Source organism: Diachasma alloeum, unplaced genomic scaffold (assembly GCF_001412515.2).
Source record: "Diachasma alloeum isolate Michigan unplaced genomic scaffold, Dall2.0 Dall_scaffold_00301, whole genome shotgun sequence".
Lineage (NCBI taxonomy): Eukaryota > Metazoa > Arthropoda > Insecta > Hymenoptera > Braconidae > Diachasma > Diachasma alloeum.
The window spans coordinates 634191-655807 of NW_021680440.1; the positions used below are offsets into that span (position 1 = coordinate 634191).

General features: G+C 40.2%; 2 protein-coding genes across 5 annotated transcripts in view; one reads left to right on the forward strand and one right to left on the reverse strand.

Annotated features, from left to right (window-relative positions):
* Positions 1-5273, forward strand: part of LOC107039582 — a 32180-nt gene extending 26907 nt beyond the window's left edge. The window contains exons 3-5 of the mRNA XM_015259286.1: positions 1634-1970; positions 2335-3000; positions 4686-5273. Of these exons, the coding sequence (XP_015114772.1) occupies positions 1634-1970; positions 2335-3000; positions 4686-5273 (1591 nt within the window). The remainder of the gene's footprint in view (positions 1-1633; positions 1971-2334; positions 3001-4685) is intronic.
* The window catches only part of LOC107039583 (autophagy-related protein 16-1), a 234113-nt gene that overhangs the window by 210311 nt on the left and 2185 nt on the right, over positions 1-21617 (reverse strand). For 3 of the 4 annotated variants that reach the window (XM_015259289.1, XM_015259287.1, XM_015259288.1), the window contains exons 3-10: positions 20619-20744; positions 20277-20535; positions 19029-19191; positions 18602-18690; positions 18320-18373; positions 17392-17527; positions 17169-17274; positions 16888-17030 (exon numbers count right to left, since the gene is read on the reverse strand). In XM_015259289.1, coding sequence (XP_015114775.1) covers positions 16888-17030; positions 17169-17274; positions 17392-17527; positions 18320-18373; positions 18602-18690; positions 19029-19191; positions 20277-20535; positions 20619-20744 — 1076 coding nt within the window. The remainder of the gene's footprint in view (positions 1-16887; positions 17031-17168; positions 17275-17391; positions 17528-18319; positions 18374-18601; positions 18691-19028; positions 19192-20276; positions 20536-20618; positions 20745-21617) is intronic. The other variant, XM_015259290.1, reaches the window with a different exon arrangement.

A 21617-nucleotide genomic window follows, 5' to 3' on the forward strand; every position in this document is an offset into this window, starting at 1 on the left:
GGGGTGAAGGGGGGTGGGGTTAACAGTGGTGGTCGCAACGTTGAAGTTAACTTCGCATTTAACATCTGCTTGAGAGGTTAAAATTTCCCTGGAGGTTTACACTAAGTTCCCTCTCCCCGAGAGAGAAAGAGAGAGAGAGAGAGATGTTGTGGAAAAAAGAGAGACGAAAGAAATGAGGTATCTTTTGTCCCGTAAAAGAAGAATGAGAGAAAGGAGAAGGGGAGGAGGGGGGAGGGAAGCAAATCAGAGGGCTTTATCATGGGTACTGTGGAATCTTGTGCGGAAGTACTTCCCAGTTCCAATTCCCCCCCCCCCCTCTCCCTCTCTCACTCGAGGAGACGTAAAGACATGCAGAACAAATAAAAGCCCTCCAGCAGTCATTAATTACCCGATGCTAAATGAAATTGTAAAAGCATTTATTTCTCCTTTTTGTTTGTCTCTGCTCATTTTCTATTTAATGGGGGAGGGGGTGGGGGGGGGCAGTGAGGGGGGTTGCGGGATGGAAATTCGAACACTCGTCTTCCAATGTCAAGAGGGTACTTCAAAGGCAACTGTACCCCCATTTGCCTCCCTCACCCCCCTTCACTGTAAGTTCAATTGAATTTATTCGAAAGGCGTCAACATCCATCTGCGCGTAGTAAGTCAACTCGATTCACCTTGTGTGGCTGGGTAAAAAGATGTTTAAATGAGAAAATACGACTCAAACGCATTTGCTACTCCCTCGTCACCCCTTGCTCCCCCCCCCCCCCCCCCCCNACGTAGTTTGTGACGGTAACTCGGTGGAAATTCAATATAAAAATTTTTCCACGACGAATAAAGAGTGAAACAAAATTAGATAGGAAAGTTGCTGAGGTGCGGGGGTGCTGGGGGGGGGGAGGGGAGGGGAGAGAAGGGGAGGGGGAGGGAAGGGTTAATGAAAATGTAAGACAAACAAAGTTGATGATAATAATTACAGGTAGGAGGAAAAATAGTCGTAAACAGATTACCCGCATTGGAGACCCCGCGGTTAATCATTCGAGTTTAAAGTTTATTGCACTGGTAGTTTGGTGTGGGTATGTAATGTTCGGTGTATGAGGTAGGTTACACCTGTGTGGTAACTACGCCGGCGGGCGTTGGGGAAAACTTCCGTGACGATAAATTAACGACAACAAGATTGATCGCGCCCGAGCGAAGATGATGTATGCATGACATTGCGCCTTTTGTAGTGATTCAATGATCATTTTTTGGGGGTGGCGACGGCTGTGATGGGGCGATTTTTATGGGGTTTTTATGGGGAAGGGCGGGGGAGATGGTGCTGTGGTAGCAAAAATTATGGATAGGTTAATATTGTATGGAAAGAAAACATTTCCCCGAATTTTCAACCTGAATAAGCGATTCCATGAGCGATTTGATCTTAAATTGGATTTAAATTCACAACATTGAGAATTCAAGTGCAATTATTGCTTAATTTTCAAAAAATTTCTAACAGTGTATGACCCTCATTGCCTGACACCCACTTTTTTTACTTTTATATTCTGACCCTAATTGTTTGATCCTAATATTCAACAAATGAGAATGGAAAATTCCGGAGTAAATCATGATCGCCTAAAAAATCGCCCATCTCTTCAATATTTTTCTATCTTTCTGCTTCCAGATCCGCAAATTACGCGAACGCCTCCAAAGTATGCGAACTATCGGACATGGACAGACTGACAATGGCCGGCTCCAACGCCTTCCAAACCTCCAAGGACTTCGATTTCCTCGAGAATCACTGCGTCGACGAGCCCGTGAAATTGTGCGAATTCAAAAAACTCACTGGCCGTATACTCAAGACAGTAGACTCCGTCTACCAGGACATTGCCACGTCTGAGGAGTGTCGCGAACTCTGCCTGAATTCACCGTTTCGTTGTCACTCCTACGACTACGGTGACACCGGCGATATGGTATGCAGACTGAGTCATCACTCAAGAGCAACGCTGTCTGACATTCAGGTGAATACACTTTTGCCTCATTCAGTTGTAAATTCTTCTTGAACAACAGACGACTTGATCACGTGTGTTTCCTTGTGAAATATCAGGGTGACAGTCAAATATGTACTTCTCAATATTCAAGGACAAAATTTTGTCAAAGCCCCCCCCCCTTCCTCACACACACAGAAAGAGATTTTAATTTCAATTGACTCAACACACCAAACCATCTCTTCAACGTAACATCCCATTTTTCCTCAGAACTGATTTCTTCTCAAGTCGTCAACGATTACTCGCCGAATCGCCAAACAATCCCCACCCTCCCCCGATTCTTCGACAAACTAATTTCCAAGTGTAATGAATTCATGGAATAATTGATCTCCACCAGGAACCCTACTTAGACGCGCCTCAGGCCTCAACTTATGAACTGAGCTCATGCTACAACGTAACCATCGATTGTCGAGCTGGTGACATGGTGGCCAGAATACAAACCAGTAAACTGTTTAACGGCAAGGTTTACGCCAAGGGTTCACCAAACTCGTGTGTTCAGGATATCAAAGGAGCCCTAGAGTTTGAGCTCAAAATGGCGTACGACGATTTGGAGTGTAATGTCAAACAACAGGGACTGGGAAGATACCTCAACGACGTTGTTATTCAGCATCACGACACCATCGTCACGAGCTCGGATTTGGGTCTAGCTGTTACATGTCAATACGATTTAACAAACAAGACTGTATCAAATGAGGTTGACCTTGGTGTACAAGGAGACATAACACCAGCTCTATCCGAGGAAGTGATCGTTGATTCCCCTAATGTTGCCATGAAAATAACCGATCGTGATGGACACGAGGGCATGCCATCAGCTGAAGTTGGTGATCCACTTGCTCTCAAATTCCAAATTCTCGATCCAAACAGCCCCTACGAAATTTTCGTACGCGAACTCGTTGCCATGGACGGCATTGACTCCAACGAAATTGTTCTCATTGATTCTGACGGCTGTCCAACTGATCATCTTATCATGGGTCCACTGTACAAGTCTGGTATTACCGGAAAGGTGAGTTATCATTGTCAATGAGTTGCTCCAACAGCTGCCTTTTCAACTTGCTAGACACGTTTTTCACGGGATATTAAAGGTTTATGATCGGTGGAATTAACCTTTTTGCTTAAACATACTGAATAGCTGGGCGTTTTGAGTGTTATGGGAATACCTGATTGTAAATGAAAACTAGTGGGGCAGGTTTCAACGGAGTTAATGATGAAAAGTACACGATGATGTAAGCTATATTTACTGGATTCCAGGGTAGTTGTGAGGAAGTTGAGGATTGAGGGGGACTAACTCATCACGCATTTCCGTCATTAATTCTCGTAATCGTCAGGCTCAATTTCATGTTATCCGGAAATTGTGTTGCTAGATATTTCGCGAGTATCCAAACCTGGAATCATGCATCATTACAGGTTCGGTGAAAAATGCCGAAAGATGTTTTTGAAGATCAGAGAATGCTCTCCATCAGACTTTTTTCTATAAAAGTTTCTTCTTAGCGGAGTAACTCAACAATTAGCCAAATCAGTTGTTTTGGCGCTATTGCCGATCACCGCAAAAGTAACAGAACTTTAGATTGAAATTCAGAATGTTTCGCGTTTCACATAAATAACTATCGGTAGTAAACCTCCTTTACCCGTTGAAGGCTTCAGCTAACGGCTCAGAATCTCGCAGATTACGATATCACGATTTGAAGTATTCCTCGGGTAGAGCCAAGTCTAGCATGGAATCATTGTTCATTAGGGGTAATTATCCCGATGATGAAGTGGCTCGTAGTGAAATCGAAGCAGGTTTTTTACGGTTGTCAATTGCCTTATGAAAACGGACTCTTGACTTTTTTATACACCTGCACGTTATCCGAATAACCCAACAATTAGCCAAATCAGTTGTTTTAACGCTGTTGTTAATCACCGCAAGAGTAACTGAACCTCAGATTGGAATTCAGAGTGTTCAACATAACCGATTAGCAGTAATCTACCTTCTTTATCCGTTCGAGACTCAACCTAACGGCTCATAATGTCGTTGATTATGATATCACGCTTTGAAGTATTCCTCGGGTAGAGTCAAGTCGAGAATAGAATCATTGTTCATTAGGGGTAATTATCTCAGTGATGAGATGGCTCATAGCAAAATCGAAGTATATTCTTTACGGTTATCAACTGCCTTATGGAAACGGTCTTTTGACTTGAGACTTTCAACGTCTTAAGTTGAGACTTTCATAAACTCAAACTGAGACTTTTGAATACTTCAAGTCAAGACTTTTGGAACTCTTCCCAATCTCATCTTAAATTTGTCCTATAAGTTGAGTTCTGACAGCCTGAACTTGAAAATCAGAACTCAAGAGACACTTTCTAAAGACTTACTTTGAGACGTCTGAAAGTCTCAAGTAAAGACTTCGAAAAATCTCCATTTGAGGTGATCCATCTCAAAACGAAGTTTGTCTTCACGGGGAGCGAATTGGATCCTCCTCTTTCCATCTGTATCGAGTAGAAGAATGAAGAATGCTCATGCGTGGAATTATCAATCATCGGATGAAAAATCAGGCGCATATTAGCCTGCCTCGAACATTCCTTCGTCATTTTTTCATGCACTTCCTCATTGCCACCAACAGCTGTTGTCAAATCAGCTGTATCGCCACTGCCAATCGCCGCAGACGCACCTAATCCGCCCATTAAATGTCCATATAAATTATTTTTCAGATTCTGCTATCACACTTCGACGCCTTCAAATTCCCAAGCTCCGAGGTCGTGCAATTCCGTGCTCTAGTGACTCCCTGTATGCCAAGCTGTGAGCCAGTACAATGCGACCAAGAAGAATCAACCGGTGAGCTACGCTCAGTGATAAGCTTTGGTCGTCGTCGTCGCCGACGTCACACAACATCCCAAACATCGCGGGAGGATCTTCTCCTAGTGCAATCAATTCAAATAACCGATAAATTTGGCTTCGAGAGATCAGACAAATCATCCGACAACACTGGCAATCGTACATCAATGCCGCGTGACAGCATTTACGGTGTCGAGGGTGAGGATATCGTAGACTTGAGCGGGCGTTACGGTTTATGCGTTAATGTTGCTGAGGCCATCATAGCTGGTGCTTTATTCATTGTTGCTCAGATTATCATTATTGCTGCGTGGACATTTACATGGCAAAGACGCAAGCAAATATTAAAACACCAGGAGGCACTATCGGTATCGGTGTCAGTACCAGGTGCATTGCATACGGGTATACCGAGTCGTGCTGACAGCCTCTGCAAGTTATATGACGCCGGTTACTCGCGGCGTTTTTAAACAGAGATAGAGAGAGAGATAGAGTGAGGAAGTAACGAAACATGAAGAATGAGAGAAATTGCGATTACTATCGTATCAATAACTATTTCGCTGGATCATTTTAAACCTATCGTGCCTTTTTAACGAATCGGCTGGTATATATTTTTTATAATCACTCTATAAAACGAGATGAAGGACATTCGCTCGGCCACTGCCCCTCCCCAAGTGTCCCGATGCCGGGCCAGGGACAGCAGTCGAAATTGTCCAGATAATGCACCTGTACATGACTCATTTGTGCACAAGTGCATTATCACATGGCGGACGCTACGGTGGAACCACTAACGACTCATTTAGTTATTCTACTTTTTTTATTTCAAGTTTTTTTTTTTTTGTGTTTTTAACCCAGGCTGGAGTTTAATTCAGGTCGAGCTGGATCATCATTGCGCTTGGGTTACCACCCAGTAACACGCACTGTGACGAACCGCTTGACCTGGTTCAACAATTTAAACTCGTTTCAAGGCTTATGCTCACTATACAATTTATCGATGAAAGTTTATTCTTTTGTAATTTGGTTGATTGCGCTGGACGGTGATATTGCGCTGTCGATTTTGTTCGTTCATTGTCAGGGCTCCACTGTTGATAGCGCTGCGATACACTTGTGGTGATTATGATGGTATGAAGTCATGAGACTCACGCTAGATAATTACATTTTTGCATTATTGTAAGTTTTTGTATTGAATGGGAGCAGCGGGGGAGTAGTGAAACGCAATTTTTCGGGGCGAGGGACTTGGAGAGTCTCTTGGAGAGAAACTTCTGACATTTTTTGGATGAAGCAACTCGTTTTTGGGGTTTTTCGAACTGGTGAACATGCGAATTTGAAGCTGCGGTTCACTACTTTGCTACTGACGTTATTTTCGCTTCTGTCGTTAGTCTCTGATTTCAGTAGTTGTCTCTCAATGGTCTTCTCACGACTCGCACGGCGAGGGAAATGTGCTAAATAGATAGGTAATGGTGGGGAAGTGGGTTGAAGCCGGTGAAATAGTGGAGTAGCGAAAGGTGTAGTTGCACTAGATTTCTGGTAATTTTACAACACCCAAAAAACAAAGAAAGCAAAGAGTTCGATTCCCACCAAAAAGGTTTTTGGACGAATTCTCCTAAATCCCCGCATTCCCGAAAATTCTCCAATTAAGAAATGTTAAATTTCACTTTTCACACTTTCACTATTAAAATAACTGACGCTTCTATCGTTAGAGTCTGACCACAAACCCAGTCCTTCAGACGAAGAGATAAATCTGTTGAAAATTGACCACTCAACTTCCAGAATTGTAATTCAAAAAATTTCAACACTTCAATTCAAAATATCGCGATATTCACTAGAAACATTGCATTTTCCGTTAAAATTCCTGCAAAAAACGATCACTAAACCCCTTCCACAATTCTCCAACACATTTTTCTCTGTAACGTCCATCCCCTCGCGACCCCTCGCAAAAACATATCTCAAATAACCACGTAATGATGAAAAAGTGGATTACACCCCGCACATTCCTGAAGAGTCGAAAAAAAAAATCCCATAAATGTCGGTTGGTATAATTAAAAAGTTGAACCCAGCGTAAGATGCGAGTACACCCAGAGGGGATGAGGCACTGAATGAAAGGAAGTAGGCTCTCGATAGTTTCTCGTCGACGGTGCGACTTCCATTTTCCCCGCATTTTCGGTATGAGGTACCAGGGAAAAGTGCAATTTCCACCCCGGGATGATAATTATTTTGGCTGGTAGTCCTTTAATTAACGGGCTCAGTGAGTAGACGAAAAAGGGTCGGGGAGTTGAGGCACATACAGATATACCGTGCCCTCCACGTCGCCCATCGGCCCAGAAAATAACAAAAAAAAATGGCAAAAAATCATCAAAAAATAGAGTTAAAAAATACTGATAAAAGTAATCCCTACGAATGCTGCAGGGGCAACATCGTACATACCCATTATATCTATAATAAAACTCTTTACGTGAACCAGTGCGGGGGAGGGGGCGGAGGGGGTGGCCGAGGGGGTAAATCGTGCTTCTGAGAAGATTCACGCGCGATCGCGCGATAAACGTTTCCATCGTTTCCCTCACTCTTCGAAACGGCCCATTACCCACCGCCTCTTGTAGCTTTATCCTCCTTAAGAANCCATCGTTTCCCTCACTCTTCGAAACGGCCCATTACCCACCGCCTCTTGTAGCTTTATCCTCCTTAAGAAAAAGAAGAGTGAGGGGAATGCGCGGATTCAAAGTATTCCACGATAAAAATGAAGAAAAAAAAGAACGAGATCAAATAAGTTGAGGTAAAATAGGACCGAAAAAAAAAATTCAAACCGCTTTTGATATCGGCATTCCAGTGGTTGAATCATTCTCTCTCAAATTCTAGGGGAAATTGCACTAGTCGAAGAGGACAGGGGAATGAGGTAAACGTGTAATGGAGAGAGTGAGGGAGGGGGAGGGGGGGATCTGTCGACAAGTCAAACAACGCTCTCACGTAGCATCAATTTAATTGAGAAACTTGAAGATTAGAATACACTCGTTGAAGACAAACAGAACAAATGGTACTGGAGGGATTATACAATTACCGGGTAAAACCCCCCCTCCCCCGCACCGACCCTCCACTACCATGCAGCTTGCACGTTTATCGTTTGTTTTATCCCAGCATATATTGACTCTCCTCGTATTCCACATAAATGAACGAGTCAGTTAAACCGTACAGCGATGCAAAATGCTGTTTCAAGTGTTTTCAGTGAAAATTTTGACGAATTTAACGGTGTAATTGATGGGAAAATAGGGGCCAACGGGGGAGACAGTGAGGACCGACGAGAGAGTAATGTTATTATTAACGAATTACAAATGAGATGATAAAGTTAATCGATATTTAGGTTAAGAGTATAGACTATAATGTGCGTACAAAAAAGCTTCGTGGTGCGAGGGTACGAGATTTAACCCATAATTGTAGATGAGATAGTTGAAGTGACAGGTTTTGATGACGATGATTGTTTACAGTGGACTCCTGTCAATTTCTTCGTAAATTGAAAAACAGACAAGTGTTATTTTTATTATTATTTTTTTTTTCAAATAGTTACGGAATGGAGCACTTTTCATCGAGTTAATTGAAATCCGCTGCGCCTGCCCGCCCGTAGGGCCCCCCTCGCGGGTACGTGGGTAGCCGTGAGGGGGCTGGTTCGACAGTTCAAACATAACTCAATGGAGATTGCCATTAAGCTCGTTAGTTTTAACATTAATGCGCTACGCGATTATCGGATAAAAGCCGTTATTCATTTAATTAATGGTTTTTTTTTTAATTCTTGTATTAGCACTGAGGAATGATAAGGATGATTTAAAAAGAAACAGGTAAAAGTGTTAAATTGGGCTCGAGGACGATCCCAACGTCCCTATCCCCCGACGCATCTACACGTCTGTACGTGCTTGTCCTCGAGCCTGAGGTGCGTCCCATACACGGGACTATACGTGTAAGCACGACACGATTTCGAGTCTACTCTGTACCATGACACGTATATATCCTCAATCACTTTGTGCCTCAACGTTTCACATTATTTACCCTTTTTTTACATCATTAAAGTACGTTGTTTTTACCTCGGCAAATCTCCGCCATGTTGTGCGGGTATTTTCATACATCTGTTTTTTTTTTTCTATTTCAAACGGTGGATTAATTGCCATCGCAAAATCCCGAGGTATACAGTCACGTACAGAGCTTACCCGACTGTCGAGTTTTCATGTGCTCGCACCAAAAAATATGAAAGCGAAAAAGGAATTTTTTTTTCTTTACGTTTTCTCATTTTTTTTTTTAATTTATTATATTCTTTTTCATGTAGTTTGAATATCGTCTGTCACACTTGCAATTAAAAATTCCTCTCTTGTGCGCCTGATCCTACTTAACGCTCAGTGTTTTCTTTCAATATTCCCCCCGCCCTGAATCCTCATTCCACTACTCGACTTTCCTCTCAATCCCATCATCCACCGTTGCTTGTCCGCTGAAAAAAAAAAAAAACTCAGCTCTCTTGAGTTTCTTTTTTTATCTCAACTCGTATAGTTTGGTCACGAAAAATGCAAGGAAAATATTGAATGAATATTCATTATTAATAGTAATATTGAGGAGATTGCAAATGAATGAAGTGAGAGGGGACGAAATTTAATGCCGAAATGGCGACTGCCGAGTCTTCTATTTTTTACTTATTTCTTCAGACACTTTTTTTTACTGTCTTTTTTGCGAATGGGTCTCTCGATGCAATTGACGATTTTCGGTAATAGGAGATTGTACAGAAATTGTATTACGGAGAAATAAACTCATTCGTAGAAATATCATTTGTATTTATTTGTTTTGTCAGCCCAATCCTCTACCCTAATCACTTGGAATTAATTAAGCAGAATAAAAATTTGGGATTAGCAACAGAAAAGGTGAGGTATCTTGACACTTGTGTTAATTTATTTGTTAACAAACTGGAGAATTTTCTCGAATTTACTAGAAAAATCTAGAATGTTCTAGAATTCCGATAGACGGTAGCACTGTCTATAAGGAACCATAAGGCCTTTTTCTCTAAATGCACGTCAATGAACTTTCAACAGAACATTTTCAAGAATCAATAATCTTCAGGAATATTCATTATTATTAGTATGGAGGGGACTGAGAGGAATAATAGTGAAAGGGACAAAATTTAATACCGAAATGGCGCCAGCCAAGTCTTCTCTATTTTTTTACTTATTTCTTCAGACCCTTTTTTTTACTGTTTTTTTGCGAATAGGTTTCTCGATGCAATTGACGATTTTCTACGGAGAAATAAACTCGTTTCTTAGAAATATTATTTGTATTTATATATTTTGTCAGCCCAAACCTCAACCCTAATCACTTAGAATTATTTAAAAATAAATAAAAACTCTTGGAATCGAAACATTGAATTGGAAATTATAAATATCAGTGCAAAAACTGACTGACTTTCTAACAGAGCACATTAATTTGACGTCATCATGACAGGAAAAGGAAGAAAACCCTGAAATTTACGAGCAAGCAGATTCACGAGAAGAAAGTTCGCAGCTAAAAGACGGGACAAATCAGCTGATGACAACTATTCCCTCAACGTTAACATGGAACACGGATGCAGAATATCCGATTTCTTATTCATCTCCAACACATTCCGTCAACATCTCGTCTGCAGACAATAGTGACCTGGATTTCGAGATCTAGTTAAAACCTATGACTGGGAACCAGAAAAATTGAGTCAAGTAGAAGAGTTGGAGGTTCGTCGGAACTAGACCAACGGCTCATGTTCCTAAAGCGATATTTGGCGCTGGGTTCCAAAGCTATCAATCCCTTCTGCCCCCGAATCAATCTTTCTAACGGATTCTCTACAGCAACCTGCTACCTCCATAGAGAAGAGATCGTCGCTGCAGTGAAGCAAGCATTCGAGAACATCACAAGAAGTACAAGAAATTCAATGAGAGAAGAAAGACGAAAGAGGTCAGCATCAGGTGATTAAGCTTCAGAGGTCACTGTGTCTGGCGATGTAACATGAAAAAAGAGAGCGCTAACAGGAGCCGCTACACTCATCGGGAAGCACAGTCACAGAGTTCTCGATTTGGTCGTGAAGTGAAATTCTTGTAAGACTTGTACTTGTTGAAAGGCAAAAAGAACATCAAAGAGTATTTGGTTTCGACGGAAGGTCATGAAGAAAAGCGTGCGGCTAATCGTGGAGGAAGTGATGGACAAAGCAAAATCGAAATGATGGAGGGGATGAAATGAGAAAAAGAGAGTACTAACTAGAGTGGCTTCAGACAAGTTGTAAAGTTTCTGTTCTAAAATCTGTTCTGTCCAACAATCTTCTCCAAAATCAATTTTAACATCACTCTTTCAGAAAGTCCTATCACCTAATCTACAAAATTTTAATTTTTTCCACCTGAAAATTATTCTTTTCCCCTCCTTTTTCCTCGACTTCAATAAGAATCCCAGAGAAAGCACTTCCTACACCACATTTTTACTAAACTTTTCTCTCCCAGCAGATCATTACACCCCATTTTCCCAGAAAATCCCAGAATGAAAAATGTCCATCATTACAGAGCACCCATTGAGACCCAAAAAAACCTGAAATAGTTGCAACAGTCCTTGCCCCATGTTTTTATTGTTCATGTACTTGTACAGGGGGTGGAGCGGGGGCGGGAGGGATCGAATTAGTGTGCCAGAACGTGTAGTAATTTGATATTATACTTGGCGTGAGGACAACGCATTCAAATGTAACCACGCGCTGCCAGTGACGGTTTTAATATATAAACCTGCTGTTATATGGAAATATATGCATGTTTTTACTAGGTTCCCTCTCTGATCTCGCAATTCCAGTTGTCTCCCCTCGTTCCACTAGGTACGCATTGTTTTTCCACCCCCGCCCCCTCTAACCATGGCCCACTGAAGCCCCCCACTTTGTACTCTATCTTCATCTCTTTCCCACTGATGTATCTTATTGAGTTATGCAAGTTAATTTGAATACTCAGTTAGAGTTCACGAGCTCGTTATCAGTTCAGTATAGAGAGAGTGCATCGTACCGTCAAACAATTAGCAAACATTTTCATTCTTCGAATTACATCTGTACATTTGTACATTTTTGGTTTTTGTTGTTTCAAAAACAGGAGCTCTGTTTGAATAGAGGGAAACGTCATTTTGTTGTGTTGATACTTCCCCGGGGTGATTTGTTGAATTTTCAGGGGGGAAAAAAAGTGAGGAATTGGGGTAAATAAATTTTGCTTGATGAATTCAGGATTTGTTGGCGAGAGACAATGGGACGAAATGGACGGATTTATTTTCGGGGAACAGGGCTTTGATGTTGGTACATGACTGGGGGGAATTGATTGTTCAATATTTGTGGGAGAATGTTTTTTTGGGGAACACAGTAGTTCTGAATGATGTTTTTGAGGGGTTTTTGGAGTTTTTGGGGGTGAGAGAAGTCGTTAAATATTTTTATCTTGATTTTTTTTTCTCTTGGAGGGACTCAGTCCACGTTGAATACAAATTCCTGAGAATTTTTTAATTATTGGAATTTTTATTTATGACCCCCCAAGATCCTTATTCTGACCCTTGTGACCCTTAATCTGACCCTTGTGGCCCTTATTTTGAACCTCATGACCCTTAATTTCGGCATCTTAATTTCGACTACCAAATTTTCATCACCAGAAGTCGATTTGGATAATTATAACATAGAGATTTTAATTTCATGAATAATTAGAGGAAATGATATTTGATATTGATTTAAGTTAATGGTCGAATGACGTTGGGAAACAATTCTGAAGAAAATTTTATTATCTACAAAAAACCCTTAAAACAATTTCGTCCGCCGATAATCACTAAATTAATGAAGAACACGAGAGTTTAATTTTATCCCACTTTCCCTCAATCAAATTATTCTGTCCGCCAAAAAATACGACCAAGGGGTAAATTTTATGCAACTATATAGTGAAGTCCATGATCATATATCGAGGAGACAGGGCTAGCCCTGCAGCTGAACGTGATATGGAAACTAACGAGGGACTTTAATAATTTAAAGTTTCGGGTTAATTACCTCACCAAGGCAGTAACTAACAAGTCTCCTCTTGCCGATGCCAGAAACCCTCTCATACCCCTCTTCTTCTCCAGTACTTTACTTCAAATTCTTGCTGTGCGTCCTTATGGTCGATCTATCGTCCAAAATCTCATTATACCTCATCACGTAATCCCTTCCTTACTGTTCTCAAGGTATAAGAACAAAAAAAAAGATTCATTGATTAACTGCATTACGTCAGTCGTGTCCTCGTTCTTGTCTTTAATTTGAAATGAAATTCCTGGGGTTGATGGAAAAAAATTCAATTAGTTCAGCGAGACCGAGCGTTTCACCGAGGATATCACAATATTATTAACTGAGGGAAGATGAAAACGTTCCTAATTTAGTATTTGTTCAGGAAATGAGTTATTTCACCGAGATATGTCAAGCATATCATTGTTTTTTGGTGTCCATCGAATTTCTTGCGAGAGAGACCGCTCGATAATTTCCTTCAACTCTAATTATGAGTGAAATTCTGCAGTTACTTAGTGGAAGAAATAAATGAAAATGAGTAACGGAGATATTCAAAGAAACTTATTTTTACCGATTATTCTCACACAATTCAATCATCAATCCTGATGGTGAGAGAGATCTCAATATCCTCAGTTGAGAAACACATTTTCCTCTCGAAATAATGCAACAATATTTCATCAATGCCCACTCAAACTCAAACAACCAATGAATGAAGAAGCAAGTCCGTGCCTTCGCATACCCCAGAGCAATCGTCTGCTGTCTGACCCTATTCCCGTTTTATCCGAATATTTTTTTTTAAATTGTTTCAAGAGGAATGCATGCAAATCTTCGTCACGCTAACGAATGGCAAATCACGAATACTATTTGACCTGGGGGATTAAAATACCTAGAGACCTGTATCGAGTACCTGTCGAGCTACAATTTCCTCGAGAGAGTTCGAGGAGGAGGGAGGGGGATAAAAATAGCAGAGTGAGGGAAAAAAAATTTCCAAACTCTGCCAAATGTTTTTTGGAGGCTCGAGGGAGTCGTTACGTCGATCTTATTAGAGAAGTTGCTGGAGGAGTGAATAATCGATAGGTTGAGACTTTAGGCTTTTATTATTTTTATTCACTCACTCATTGTGGTACTCTTCAAGTTCCCCCCGTTGTTCACACTCGAAGCATGCATTTATAATCTTAACAAGTGGACAATAGTATGTTTTTAATAAATGTATTGTAAGACGGGCTATCCAGAACTATCAACAGTATGTGGGAAAAGTAAAAAATGTTTTTACCTGGGGCCAAAAGTGTCATATCTGGGATTTTTTCAGGGGAAAAGTCAACTTTCGCCAAAATCGACTTTTTTAGCCGAGTGAGAGGGGATTCCGACTATTTGAGGAACGGGCTATCCAGAACTATCAACAGTATAGGGGAAAAGTCAAAAATGAAAAAAAAAAATTTTCGCCTGGGGCCAAAAGTGTCATATCTGGGATTTTTTCAGGGGAAAAGTCAACTTTCGCCAAAATCGACTTTTTTAGCCGAGTGAGAGGGGATTCCGACTATTTGAGGAACGGGCTATCCAGAACTATCAACAGTATAGGGGAAAAGTCAAAAATGAAAAAAAAAAATTTTCGCCTGGGGCCAAAAGTGTCATATCTGGGATTTTTTCAGGGGAAAAGTCAACTTTCGCCAAAATCGACTTTTTTAGCCGAGTGAGAGGGGATTCCGACTATTTGAGGAACGGGCTATCCAGAACTATCAACAGTATAGGGGAAAAGTCAAAAATGAAAAAAAAAAATTTTCGCCTGGGGCCAAAAGTGTCATATCTGGGATTTTTTCAGGGGAAAAGTCAACTTTCGCCAAAATCGACTTTTTTAGCCGAGTGAGAGGGGATTCCGACTATTTGAGGAACGGGCTATCCAGAACTATCAACAGTATAGGGGAAAAGTCAAAAATGAAAAAAAAAAATTTTCGCCTGGGGCCAAAAGTGTCATATCTGGGATTTTTTCAGGGGAAAAGTCAACTTTCGCCAAAATCGACTTTTTTAGCCGAGTGAGAGGGGATTCCGACTATTTGAGGAACGGGCTATCCAGAACTATCAACAGTATAGGGGAAAAGTCAAAAATGAAAAAAAAAAATTTTCGCCTGGGGCCAAAAGTGTCATATCTGGGATTTTTTCAGGGGAAAAGTCAACTTTCGCCAAAATCGACTTTTTTAGCCGAGTGAGAGGGGATTCCGACTATTTGAGGAACGGGCTATCCAGAACTATCAACAGTATAGGGGAAAAGTCAAAAATGAAAAAAAAAAATTTTCGCCTGGGGCCAAAAGTGTCATATCTGGGATTTTTTCAGGGGAAAAGTCAACTTTCGCCAAAATCGACTTTTTTAGCCGAGTGAGAGGGGATTCCGACTATTTGAGGAACGGGCTATCCAGAACTATCAACAGTATAGGGGAAAAGTCAAAAATGAAAAAAAAAAATTTTCGCCTGGGGCCAAAAGTGTCATATCTGGGATTTTTTCAGGGGAAAAGTCAACTTTCGCCAAAATCGACTTTTTTAGCCGAGTGAGAGGGGATTCCGACTATTTGAGGAACGGGCTATCCAGAACTATCAACAGTATAGGGGAAAAGTCAAAAATGAAAAAAAAAAATTTTCGCCTGGGGCCAAAAGTGTCATATCTGGGATTTTTTCAGGGGAAAAGTCAACTTTCGCCAAAATCGACTTTTTTAGCCGAGTGAGAGGGGATTCCGACTATTTGAGGAACGGGCTATCCAGAACTATCAACAGTATAGGGGAAAAGTCAAAAATGAAAAAAAAAAATTTTCGCCTGGGGCCAAAAGTGTCATATCTGGGATTTTTTCAGGGGAAAAGTCAACTTTCGCCAAAATCGACTTTTTTAGCCGAGTGAGAGGGGATTCCGACTATTTGAGGAACGGGCTATCCAGAACTATCAACAGTATAGGGGAAAAGTCAAAAATGAAAAAAAAAAATTTTCGCCTGGGGCCAAAAGTGTCATATCTGGGATTTTTTCAGGGGAAAAGTCAACTTTCGCCAAAATCGACTTTTTTAGCCGAGTGAGAGGGGATTCCGACTATTTGAGGAACGGGCTATCCAGAACTATCAACAGTATGTGGGAAAAGTAAAAAATGTTTTTACCTGGGGCCAAAAGTGTCATATCTGGGATTTTTTCAGGGGAAAAGTCAACTTTCGCCAAAATCGACTTTTTTAGCCGAGTGAGAGTGGATTCCGACTATTTGAGGAACGGGCTATCCAGAACTATCAACAGTATGGGGGAAAAGTCAAAAATGAAAAAAAAAATTTTTCACCTGGGGCCAAAAGTGTCATATCTGGGATTTTTTCAGGGGAAAAGTCAACTTTCGCCAAAATCGATTTTTTTCCCCGCGTGAAAGTCGATTCCGATTATTTGAGGGATGGGCTATCCAGAACTATCAATAGTATGGGGGGAAAGTCAAAAATGAAAAAAAAATTTTTTCACCTCGGGCCAAAAGTGTCAGATCTTAGATTTTTTCAGGGGAAAAGTCAACTTTCGCCAAAATCGATTTTTTTCCCCGCGTGAAAGTCGATTCCGATTATTTGAGGGATGGGCTATCCAGAACTATCAACAGTATGGGGGAAAAGTCAAAAACGAAAAAAAAAATTTTCACCTGAGGCCAAAAGTGTCAGATCTTCGATTTTTTCAAGGGAAAAGTTGATTTCCGGCAAAATCGAATTTGTTCGACGAGTGAAAGCCGATTCTACGCGACCCCCTTTACCTAGAGCAATTGAATATATACCCGTTCATTCAAAGTTTTCAAGACATTCCCGTTTTGCTTTTTTTTCAACTTCAATTTTGAACAAAATCTTCTATCATTACAAAGATTCGTATTGAAGATGGGCTCAATTTTTCGATTTTTGCACAAGCTAGAGGGCGCATAACGATTTTTATGAAAAAAATAAAAACAGCAATATTCCGAGAACTTTGACTGAATATAGGTATACACGTTTTGCCACTGAGATCCTCCAAAAGGCTTTCAAATTATTCGAAATCCCCCAAATTCCAAAGAAAATTATTTCAATTCACTCACCCTTAATCGCAGATCGTTGACACTCCACACCCGGCTGGCAAAATCATTAGAAGCTCCGAGGATTAAAGTTCCAGTTGAGTCGAAATCCACAGACATAACACTAGCATTACTACCCACCAGCATTCCCTTGCTCTCGTACGAACCTGCATCCAAATAACATCATAACCATCGCAACGAAATCCCTGGTAATTCGCCCCCCAAAATAGTTTCTCAACGTGTAACAATGATAATTGAAGCCCCTGAGTGAGCTACAAAATTTCACAATGACACAAATATTTTACCTTTGGATATGTCCCACAGTTTGACTTTCCTATCTGCACCACCAGTTGCTAATATTCTATCTACTGGGGACCACTTTACAGCACTAACTTCACCATCGTGAGCACTCTGAAAGTTTAATTCATATTGAAAACAACATTTCCACATGCCTGCATAAATAACAGGAATGACTCAGAGGAGAATGTGGATTTTGTGGGAAATGATGAAATAATTATGTGCACGTACAAATTTTATGTAGACGTTGGAGGGAACTGCTGTTGTTATACCGAGACCATCTTTCAGGCTCAGTCTGTCAGGGCTGATTGCTCTCGTGTCTCTGGCTGCATCCTCCAGGTCTTTCTGGACTTTTGCTTGTCTTTTTCTGAATGGAAATTATGAGTTATTTTTTGTTTATTGAGGTGAGGAGAGAGGGCACAATTCAGGATGCTTGTGGAGAATAGAGAGAAAGGGAATTTTAGGCGCTTTTATCGCATGAGGAAATCATGTTCGAGAAAAGTTAATAGATGTTGATGTTTCGATGTAACTTTTTCCGTTGGAATTTCTTTATGAGAAGAATTCTGGGCATAAATTTCCTCATTTTTTCGGATTTTGATATGAGGGAAACAAAAAAATTCAGCGAAAAAATAGAACATCCATTCAATTTTTCTGAATTTCATATTCTCAAATATATTCATTAAATAATAACAAAAAATAAAAATTCAACTAGCTTCATCACTTGCCTACTGTTTCCAAATAAAATTTCATGTCAATAAGCAATCACACACTCCAGAAAAAATAATTCCTTCAATGAAAGTCTCTTGATAAATTTTTTCGAACTTCACATTTTCGAAGGTTAATTAAATAATAACAAAAAATGAAAATTCGACCCCTTCCACCAGTTGTACCGTTTAAAAATAAAATTTTGAGTTAATGACATTGACCCACTGTCCAGTGATCACCAGCGAGCGTTACTCCTCTATGGAAGACCCTACTTTCAGCCAATGTAGAACAAACTACCGGACACTGCTTGATTAAAATATAATTCTCAGTGCAAATGAGCGAGTAAATGATAATGAATTAAATTTAGTCGGATGCAAACGTATAATCATGTTAAGAATTAATGGATTATGCGTTAGATTAAGCAAATCGCGCCTGATTATTCGTGTGCACTTACCCGAATTTCGATATTGTTTGCATCAAAAAGGCTGTTGGACTGGTAAAACCCTCGCTGAAATGAAAATTTCGATTTCCTGTGTAGTGTCTGACTCGCGTTATTATTTTTCATTCAGAAATTCTACTGCAATCTCTCCAATTAATTGTCTTCCTTTATTTTGCTTTTACTGTTTTTTTTTGAATTTTTAAATAATAATTTAGAATTCATTTAGACTGTACTGAAGTAGAGCCTTCCATAATTCGTAACGCGCTAGTCCCACACAGATTTATTTTTCATACGTACTTCATGAAATTATCGTTCTCCTCGTTCATTTTCTCAGCGTCTTTGGCCTTGCATTTTATCACACGCTCCACTAATTGTCGATTTTCCTCCTGAAAATATTATTGAATTAGTTTTAATTGTTGAAGAGATTGAATATAATTATTATTCTAGATGAATTCTTTAAATCCATTTGTTTCCGAGTTATTGACGCTGTCACCTGCAGCCAAAATTTCAATAAGAAAAATGACATGAACATAACTATTTTGTGAATGTCTAAAAAACGAGTGAATTTAGAATAAAATGTCAAAAGGTCTTTTTTACAGTCAAAAAAATTTCCTATAAAAATTTATTTTGACATTTTTCCGTAAATCCACTCGTTCCCAAGTTATCTGCAAAATATTTTTACCACTCCAGTGCTGATTTACCGAGAAAACTCAATTGCATTTACTTGTATTTTCCGCAGTTTCTCCTCTAACGAAGCAAAAGCCAGTTGGAGAGCCTGATACTCGTCTCTCAGCATTTGATTAACGCCTTCTAATTCACGTTCTTTGTTCATGTACATTGTCAATTCAGCACGCAAGGATGCATTCGCCTGGAGGCTCTCGGCTAAACTGTTTAAAAAAAGAGAGAATTAGTCGGTTTTAAAGAGTTCTTTGAGATCCACTGAGCCGTGAGAGACAATGAATAACTCATAAGGATGGGAAATTTTTAATTATTCGTTTGAATTGGAATTCTTCTGTGACATGACGAGCTCACAGGAATAATTCATCAACATGTTGAGATGATGAATAAATAGAAGAAATGAGGGGCTTAAAAATTTTCAAAGTGGAAACACAAACTCAGCGGAGAGTTCTTTCCAAAGATCAGGGGATTCAATTTTAGGTGGAAAGTGACGGAATAGTTTGTTGATTTGTGACTTATCTCGTTGATGAGTTGAGCTCGGAAAAATTGTCAAAGGAATTTTTTTGCAGAGAGTTTATTGCCTACAAAAATGTCTCAACAGTTTCAGCCAAAAGTGCTCAGTCCAAAGGTGCTAATTTCATTATCAATTTTTGTTCAATTTATTAATGCTTATTAATTTGCTAATAACTACAAACAAGTGGGAAATTACTCTTGTTTTACATACAGTGTAGTTATTTTTGCTAATAAATTGGCATGTATAATTCATTATTTATTTCATTTTATTCGTAAAGAAAGAATAAGATTTCTTTTTTCCTAATTTCGTCAGATTTTCAATTTAGTTTTACTCCTCTTAGCCCTTCGATAAAATGCTGATAGAAAAATTTTATTTACACATATTTGAGTGAATTTGAAAAATTTGATTTCTCGGTGAAACGGAAGGGGAGTCTTATTGTTCTCGAGCCCAGATTCAATCTCTGAGCACGAAATTTTTCAATTTTCATGTAACTATTCAAGTCTGCATTTGAACATTTTTTGAATATTGATTTTATTCATCAGATTGATTTTTTTCTTATCACCTACAGGTGTCAAATAATTTTTATTGGCCGTTTTCAGCTCTAAAAATCAACTTTAACAGCTGATAAATTCGGCAAATTCCACACAATTCCCCTCGGTCGTAGTGCTTTTTGCAATGAGAATAATCGTAACCAATTAATTTAAAAAAGGAATCCGTCATCTGCCAGGAAAAAGGGCACAATGAAAGCCCATAAATACCCTCTCCTCCCCCAAGACTTACCTAGCCTCCTTGCTCTGCAGATCCTTCCCCATCTCCTGAATTCTATTATTCAAATCAACAATCTGCTGTGTATGCTCCCCCCTCCTCCTGTGCAGCATGGTGAGTTCTTCAGCCTGAGCGAGTAGCCTCGCCTCCAGTGCAGCATTTGTCCCAGAGGTGCCAGACCCACCGGCCACCTCGCACCGTAATTTTTCATTAGCAACTGTCAAGTGCAAGTTCTCACCCCTCAGCGTATTAACACTCTCGAACAGCCGGTTATCTGCATCCCCACAACAATACCCATTAACCTCCAAAATTGGCACTAAAAATTCGACATTATTTTCCACTAAAAAACAAACTTACGTAAACATATGAGATCGTGGAAGCAGTATGTTTGCGATCTATTTCGATTTCTCAATTGCGATATGATACTCCTCCTCCAGTCCGTCGATGCACCTGGGGAATACGTCAAGTCCGGTGTCTCGCTGCCTGCCATCACATTTATTTATTTATTCCACTGGCCGAATGAGCGATTGGTGAATTGGGGGTGAATGAAAAAATTGCAAAACTAGAGTCACTGAAACTTGAGAACACAGCACGAACGAGAGTCTGTCACCACGCGGGGCTCATATTACGCGAAATAATGCACCACTAAATGTCTTCGACTTGTCACTTGTTGACGCGTAATTCATCGCGGGGGTAATAACGGAGAATTAATGTTTATTGTTGCGAAAATAGAGCTACTCTAACCTCAACGTATCGAACACTACCGCACTCACATATTTCGGAGTGCGATTCTAAACAGTGGTCGGTGGTGGGGGGCAAGCAATCAGCTGGGGTTAGGGTCGTTGTTTGTTGTTGTTTGACGGCGGCGACGACGGGGGGAGGGTCGGGGCATTGTTTGGGATTGATTGGTTTGAATTTTGGGGGGAGGTTTGGGGTTTTGAGGGCCAAGGGGCTCGCGAGTTTTGGGTTATCGACCGGTGGTAAGGACCGCGGGCTGACGCCGGTATTTGAACGGGTTCAATGGTCTAGTTGTAGTTTAGATGGAGAATCATTCGTTCGGTTTGTTTGTTGGGAAATAGTACGCCAAGGAAAATGGTTCAGTTGAAGTGAATAGGGGAGGATGGGGCAAAACGGCCCCCCTTCAATCGTCAATATTTTCCGATTCAATAATCCGATTGGGATGAGTTAGAGCTCGTTTTGAAGAATGAAAAATTATCTTCAAAATGAAGTTGAAACTGGGAATTTTCACAATGTCATTCACAAGTTATTGACAATTGAAGGGGGGCCGTTTTGCCCCACCCTCCCCTAATTATAATCTTTATTCGAATTGGTAAAATAATTTTAAGATTACAGTTT